The sequence below is a fragment of the Aristolochia californica genome, unplaced genomic scaffold, assembly GCF_029961685.1.
Source record: "Aristolochia californica isolate CCGP_79_NKW_82.1479 unplaced genomic scaffold, dmAriCali1.0.hap1 SCAF_6, whole genome shotgun sequence".
Lineage (NCBI taxonomy): Eukaryota > Viridiplantae > Streptophyta > Magnoliopsida > Piperales > Aristolochiaceae > Aristolochia > Aristolochia californica.
Window position 1 is genome coordinate 42207778 of NW_027182257.1, and position 8161 is coordinate 42215938.

At 44.5% G+C, this 8161-nt stretch overlaps 2 protein-coding genes across 2 annotated transcripts; both read left to right on the forward strand.

Moving 5' to 3' along the window:
- The first annotated feature begins 1522 nt into the window (after positions 1 to 1522).
- Positions 1523 to 3137, forward strand: LOC137935437 (phospholipase A1-Igamma1, chloroplastic-like). The gene is made up of 3 exons (XM_068780089.1): positions 1523 to 2604; positions 2713 to 2939; positions 3100 to 3137. The coding sequence occupies exons 1-3, from the start codon at positions 1523 to 1525 to the stop codon at positions 3135 to 3137; spliced, it is 1347 nt and encodes a 448-aa protein (XP_068636190.1).
- A 2842-nt stretch (positions 3138 to 5979) lies between these two features.
- LOC137935438 (phospholipase A1-Igamma1, chloroplastic-like) lies at positions 5980 to 7432 on the forward strand. Its single transcript, XM_068780090.1, has 2 exons — positions 5980 to 7079; positions 7189 to 7432. The coding sequence occupies exons 1-2, from the start codon at positions 5998 to 6000 to the stop codon at positions 7430 to 7432; spliced, it is 1326 nt and encodes a 441-aa protein (XP_068636191.1). The 5' UTR covers positions 5980 to 5997.
- Positions 7433 to 8161: the final 729 nt, after the last annotated feature.

An 8161-nucleotide genomic window follows, 5' to 3' on the forward strand; every position in this document is an offset into this window, starting at 1 on the left:
GTGAAATAAATAAAAATTAATAATCAATCTAATATATTATTATACTTATCGATAAATTTTTCATTAAATAAAATATCAAAAACAAAATTGCAATGAAAATTATTTCATGCTAAAAGTATTACAGCATCAACTGTTAAATACTTATTCAAAAATTTTCTATACAGTTTTCTACCCCATCTTGGTACAAAAAATCTTACTTTGAAAATTATATGATTTTTAATAAAAAATTTTAATTAGAAAAGTGTTTAACAAAACATGAGACACTAATAGTTTATAAAAAATTATTTCTATAAAATTTATTTTTAATTTTTTCCAGAGGAAAAAGTTTTTTTTTTATTTTATGATCTCGCACGTGCGAAATAGCACGTGCGAGATCATCTTCTTGCAAGGAAGGGGGAGATTATTTCCCGCCTGTTCTGGTTTTCCGCCGAGACGATGCCGAGGGAAGGGGCTTATGGCGCCGGGGAGGATTTATCGTCGGAGATGACGGCCACGACGGAGTCGGCGGCGACGGAATCGGCGGTGACGGAAGCGGCGGTGACGGAAACAGAGGCGACGGCGAGGAGAGGAAGAAATCGAACGGACGGACACAGAGGCGGCCGACGAGCAACTGCGACGGCGGTATAGACGCCGGAGAACAGCTACGACGGCGGTAGAGGCGGCGACAACAACCGATGGGAGGGGTCGGTGGTGACGAGGGGGGAGGAAAAATTTTTCCCCCCCTCGCTCTCGCTCCCGCTCCCGCTCCCGCTCCCCCGCTCGCTCGCGATCCCGTACCGATTCATGCCGATCCGACTCATTTCGAGCCGGCTCGCGAGTCAACGAACCGAACCTAGCTTCGGTCGAGCTCGGCTCGTTAAGGTAAACGAGCCGATTTCGGTATTCGAGCTCGGCTCGAGTTCGAAAAATGACGAATCGCACCGAACCGATACCGAGCCGGCTCACGAACCGGCGCGGCTCGAAGCCACCCCTATGGATGAGTACTCCAGGACATCAGTGTAAGATGGACTCTGTCATTGTTAGACTAAGTTTGTGAACCGGCGCGGCTCGAAGCCACCCCTATGGATGAGTACTCCAGGACATCACTGTAAGATGGACTCTGTCATTGTTAGACTAAGTTTGTGGAGGAAATGTTTTTTTCTGGTCTTCTTCGTAGAAAAGTCTCAACATTGAGAAACAAGTGGGGGAGAAGACTTCCACACTGTTAGGAATCTTCATCAATATTTAGTCCAATTGCTCTCCCTACTCGCCCTATTCAAGAAAAAAAGATGCCCTACTTTGGTAAGATGGACTATCTGTCATTATCAGACCAAGTTTGTGGAGGGGACGGATGACTCGTTCAGGTCATCTTGACGCGTTTCCATGGAGGAATTAATAGAGAAGAATATTCTTACTTAAAACTCATTTCAATACTGATACTATAAATACATATTCATTTCATGGATGACTTCATACTTCATTCCGCTCCTTTTTCTCTCCCACTTTGCTACTTTTGAAACTCTCCCACTTTGCTTCATATTTCATGGCTGGAGTTGAAGCTGCAACAGGAAACGATCGATCCCAAGGTAGTTTATCCGACTCCTGGCGAGTGATCAACGGTCGAAATGACTGGGCCGGCTTGCTGGATCCGATGGACCCACTTTTACGTACGGAGCTCATCAGGTATGGGGAGATGGCTCAGGCTTGCTACGATGCCTTCGACAATGAATCCTACTCTAAGTACTGTGGAAGCTGCAAGTACGATCGCAGCAACTTCTTTAAGTGCCTCGGCATGGGTGAGTCGGGGTACGAGGTGACTCGGTATCTCTACGCCACCATCAACCTCCAGCTCCCCAACTTCTTCACCAAGCCCCTGGGTGCCGATGATTGGAACGCCAACGCCAATTGGATGGGCTATGTGGCCGTCTCCACCGATGGGACGTCGAAACGTATCGGTCGCCGTGACATCACGGTCGCTTGGCGAGGCACTGCGACACAGTTGGAGTGGCTGGCTAACCTGACGGACTTTCTGGTGCCAGCCTCCTCGGAGGGTATACCGTGCCCTAATCCTGATGTCAAAGTTGAATCCGGCTTCATCAATCTGTACTGTGATAAGGTTCAGGGCGGCAGTTTATGCACTTACTCGGCAAGGGAGCGGATCTTGACTGAAGTGGCGACGTTGGTGGATCGCTACAAAGATGAGGAAATAAGCATTACCTTCACCGGCCACAGCTTGGGGGGTGCATTAGCCTTGTTGAGTGCCTTCGACGTAGCTGAGATGGGCCTGAACGTGACTACGGATGGACGGCCGATTCCGATTTGCGTCTTCTCCTTCTCTGCGCCGAGGGTAGGCAACAGCCGGTTCAAGGAACGGATAGAGGGGCTGGGGGTGAAGGTGTTGAGGGTGGTGAACGTTCATGACCTAGTTCCAAAGGTGCCAGGGGTATTAGTCAATAAGTCTGTGCCTGAGATCCTCAAGAAGTTGGGACAGTGGCTGCCATATTGGAGTTACTCCCATGTGGGAGTGGAGCTTCCTCTGGATCACAAGAATTCACCCTTCTTGAAGAGCACACTGGATCTATCTTGTTTCCATAATCTGGAAGCTCACTTACACTTGCTTGATGGGTAAGTCTTGTCTTCTCCACAAATATTCTGTCTGCTGTTTTGTTAATTGATGTGATTCTCTTTAAATCATGTTAAGCTTCTGAAGCATGAACTTGGTATTGGGAACAGGTACCATGGCAAGGGCCAAAGTTTCTTCCTCTCAAGTGGGAGAGACCCAGCATTGGTGAACAAAGCCAGCGATTTCCTGAAAGATGAAAGCCATGTGCCACCACGGTGGAGGCAGGAGGAGAACAAGGGGCTGGTGATGAAACACGACGGACGCTGGATACAGCTGGAGCGACCGATGTTCGACGAGCACCTGCCGGAAATCTACCACCACCGCCTGGAGCAGATTAGTCGCAACTCTCCTGTACATTAAATAAGATTTTTTTTGTTATGGAATATTACTCGGACAATAGAAAGATAGAATTAACACATTCTTTTTGGCGAATCTCTCTCTCTCTCTCTCTCTCTCTCTCTCTCTCTCTCTCTCTCTCTCTCTCTCTCTCCTGTTAGTGTTTCGTTCAAGTGCGATGGCAAACATAGGAGAGTAAAAAGTAGTTCACCTCAAAAGGGAGATCTCTCTTTTCTTGCAATCATTTTACAATGATCCGAAAAGGCTTTCTTGTAATTTTTTAATGGGACGTTTAGGTTTATACCCAACTTTTTAAACATAATTACACGAAATTTTGAATTTATTTTGAAAAATACCTGACTTTGACCCAACAACTGCATATGAGTGTGGTCAAAAGTTACTGGTAAGATTTGACCAATCATGTGTCGCCATGAATGCTGTGAGTCCAATGACGCGTCAATTTCCAGAAAGGTATCACCAATGTAATATGTCATGTCATTAAATGACACAAAAACCCTTAGTTTAAGATATAACATGATAAACCACGCCATCATCCATGTAGTACCTTTTATTATCGATTTAAAATATTTATAAATTTTAAAAATTATTTTAAAGCTTAAAAATCAAATTTATCGATACACTTAAAGGCTTATGTGGCGCGTGATGGCATGGCAAGATGGTGTATCAAAGAATTTAATGACATGGCATCCTACATGTGCGATGAAGTGTCAACTGACGTGTCGCTCGACTCAACGAGTGTTGATGTGTTATGATGACATGGTGATACATAATCAGTCAAAGCTTACGTGTCACTTTTCACTGTACACATATGCAGTTGACCAGTCAAATTTAGGTATTTTTCTAAATAGGATGTAAAGTTTGTCATTTGTCTAATTATGTTTAAAATTTTGGGTAAAACGCTAAAAGTCTCTTTTTTAATCATGTAGTGGTGTTGGTACCTAAAATGGGAGATCTCCCTCCTTTTTAAAACGAAATTAACGATAAGTTGTTTTAGTCATGTGTTAAAGATTAGATTTTTAGGCTAAATTTGTTATCATGAAATAACTTAAAAATCAAGTTTATAATTGTATTTGTCAACTAATATAAATTATCAAGGGAATAATTAAAACAGGAGGAAGAATGAGGTTATGGACTTATGTCCTAACCCTCCCCCCGAAGCTCAATTTATAGATGAATTAAACTATAAAATTATAATTATATCCCTAAAACTTAAACTATAAAGAGTGTTTTTGGATTCTTACTTCTAAGTGTCTTTTTAAAATGTGTAAACTAATAGAGATAAAGATAAAAATAGAGATAGATATAAAGATAATGATGGAGATAAAGATAGCTAAAGATTGAACTAGAGACAGACTCAAATTGTAGAGTTCTAATCACCTACATTCTCTGTGTAACTCTATAAATAGTTCACACCTTATCAATGATAATTATCGCAATATTATTCTTCGTTATTATAATCTACATTGTATCACAGCAAGTACTTGTATGTGGACCTTCCACCCAAATTATCCATGTGCTTACACGTGAGGGGGAGTGTAAAGGAATAGTCCCACATGGATTAGTGAGATCAAATATCTTGAGTTTATTAGTTGGCAGAAGAGGTTTTCTATGTGACTAGTCATTTTGGGATAGGCCTTGAACCCAACTTTACATGATATTAGAGCTTATCTGTTGTCATTAGAAATCCTTATTGGAAGCAGCCTCTATAGCTACAGCCCAATGTCGCCACCCATACCCCCCCCCCCCCCTCGCCCTTCCTACGGTCTCCTGTCATCACAGTTCAGTCTCGACACGGTCGACTGCACACCGTTCTTCCCCCCCCCCCCCCCTTGACTCCCCGTCCCGCACAGCGTGCGAACTCGCATGTGAAGTTCACTCGTGTGAGTTTCGCACATGTGATTTTTTTTTTGTAGAATAAAAAATAAAAAAATCTCTCACTGTAGAGCGTCTTCATCCTATTCGGACAATGAGATTCCGTCTGCCCCAGCCGCTGATCTTCCACCGGGCGATGCAATTCCATCCAACCCAGCTGCTCTTCCTCTGGACGATGTAATTTTATCTACCCCTGCCACCTCCAGTGTCGCTGCTCTTCCGCAAGATGATGCGATTATGTCCACCCCAGCCGCCTTCAATGCCGCTACTCTTCCTCCAAACGATGTAATTCCCATCCGGCCCGGACGCCTCCAATGCCGCTGCTCTTCCTGACCATTTGCTCTTCTCCACCGCTACTCTAGTCAACTGTTGTTCTCTCCAAACCACTTCCGAGAACACACTTCCTCTTTTTGAAGATCAAGATTAGACTCTTCTATAGTAGCTCCATCTTGTGGGGGGCATGATAGAGATAACGATAACTAGTAATTGAAATAGATACATATTCAAATTGTAGAGTTCTAATCACCTACCCTCTTTGTGTAACTCTATAATATTCTTCATTATTATATTCTACAAAAACTTAAATTTTCGAAAGGCGAAGATTGAGAAATCAAAGTTACCTATGACTTTTCCACGTATTTTAAATGAAGACCATTTTAACCGGTCAATCCAGGCACTCAATCACTAGTTTTACACTTGGCGTGTTGGTTGAATTATGTCCGTGAGAGAAGATGTCTTAAATTTCCATTTCTGTGATTGACGTCCACGACTTTCCCCGTCACTCCAGGAAGCTCGTAGAAGGGTGCAACCACATGATTCGATGGTTAAGATCCTTCGATAAAAAACAAACAGACATCCTATGGACAATTTTGGAGACGTAGCCGAGGTAAATTTCTCAGTCGTAATAATACTAAGTTTGTGGAGGAAATATTTTTTCTTGTCTTCTTCGTAGAAAAGTCTCAACATTGAGAAACATTGAGGGGACGGATGACTCTTTCAGGTCATCTTGACGCGTTTCCATTGAAGAATTAATAGAGAAGAATATTCATAGTTAAAATTCATATCGATATTGATACTATAAATACAAATTCATTTCATGGATGACTTCATACTTCATTCCACACTTTTTCTCTCCCACTTTGCTTCTTTTGAAACTCTCCAACGCCATGGCTGGAGTTGAAGCTGCAACAGGAAACGTTCGACCCCAAGGAAGTTTATCCGACTCCTGGCGAGTGATCAACGGTCGAAATGACTGGGCCGGCTTGCTGGATCCGATGGACCCACTTTTACGTACAGAGCTCATCCGGTATGGGGAGATGGCTCAGGCTTGCTATGATGCCTTCGACAATGAATCTTACTCAAAGAACTGTGGAAGCTGCAAGTACGATCGCTGCAACTTCTTTAAGTTCCTTGGAATGGGTGACTCGGGGTACGAAGTGACTCGGTATCTCTACGCCACCATCAACCTCCAGCTCCCCAACTTCTTCACGAAGCCCCTGGGAGTCGATGATTGGAACGCCAACGCCAATTGGATGGGCTACGTGGCCGTCTCCACCGATGAGACGTCGAAACGTATCGGTCGTCGCGACATCATGATCGCTTGGCGAGGCACTGCGACACAGTTGGAGTGGGTAGCTAACCTGACGGATTTTCTGGTGCCAGCCTCCTCAGAGGGTATACCGTGCCCTGATCCTTATGCCAAAGTTGAATCTGGCTTCATCAATCTGTACTGTGATAACGTTCAGGGCGGCAGTTTTTGCAAATACTCGGCAAGGGAGCGGATCTTGACTGAAGTGGCGACGTTGGTGGATCGCTACAAAGATGAGGAAATAAGCATCACCTTCACTGGCCACAGCTTGGGGGGTGCATTAGCCTTGTTGAGTGCCTTTGACGTAGCTGAGATGGGCCTGAACGTGACTACGGACGGACGGCCGATTCCGATTTGCGTCTTCTCCTTCTCTGCGCCGAGGGTAGGCAACCGCAGGTTCAAGGAACGGGTAGAGGGGCTGGGGGTGAAGGTGTTGAGGGTGGTGAATGTTCATGACCTAGTGCCAAAGGTGCCAGGGGTATTAGTCAATAAGTTTGTGCCTGAGATCCTCAGGAAGCTGGGGCAGTGGCTGCCATATTGGAGTTACTCTCATGTGGGAGTGGAGCTTCCTCTGGATCACAAGAATTCGCCCTTCTTGAAAAGCACACTGGATCTATCATGTTTCCATAATCTGGAAGCTCACTTACACTTGCTTGATGGGTAAGTCTTTTCTTCTCCACAAATACTGTGACTGCTGTTCTGTTAATTGATGCGATTCTCTTTCAATCATGTTAAGCTTCTGAAGCATGAACTTGGTTTTGGGAAACAGGTACCATGGCAAGGGCCAAAGTTTCTTTCTCTCAAGTGGGAGAGACCCAGGATTGGTGAACAAAGCCAGCGACTTCCTGAAAGATGACAGCCATGTGCCCCCACGGTGGAGGCAGGAGGAGAACAAGGGGCTGGTGTTGAAACACGACGGACACTGGATACAGCCGACGCGACCGATGTTCGACGAGCATCTGCCGGAAATCTACCACCACCGCCTGGATCAGATTAGTCGCAGCTCTAAATAAGAATACTTTCTGATGGAATATTACTCGGACAATAGAAAGATAGAAGGGAATTTTACCAAAATACCGGTTTGAAACAACTTATTTATGAAAATAACGAGGATCTCAAATTATTTAAAAAACTACCGAACTTTGACCGGTCCACTGTATATGTGGACAGTCAAAACGACACGTAAGCGTTGACTGCTTACGTGTTGCCCCGTCATCAGAGTGATAATGTAGATGAACACAGAGGCTGCCATGTCATTATTATCGACACGTCATTACATAGATAAAATTTTGAATAAATTTTAAAAAAATTAAAAATTATTTAAATTTTTTTAATAAACAATTAAAAAATTAACTCTTACTTATTTAACACCATTTAATATCAATTAAAATATTTATCAATTAAAAAAATTATCGTTACACTTTTTATTAAGTATACTTTTGGTAAAATTCCCTAAAAGAAATCGAGATCTTTCTCCTCGCCTCTCGTCTCGGCTTCTTTCCTCTCATCGCTCCCCTGCTGCCGCCCCTCCTCTCGTCGCTCCCCTGCTGTCGCCTCCCCTGTTGCCTTTCGCTCCCCTGCTGCCGCCCCTCCTCTCGTCGCTCCCCTGCTGCCGCCCCTCCTCTCGTCGCTCCCCTGTTGCCGCCTCCCCTGTTGCCGTTCGCTCCCCTGCTGCCGCCCCTCCTCTCGTCGCTCCCCTGCTGCCGCCCCTCCTCTCGTCGCTCCCCTGTTGCCGCCTCCCC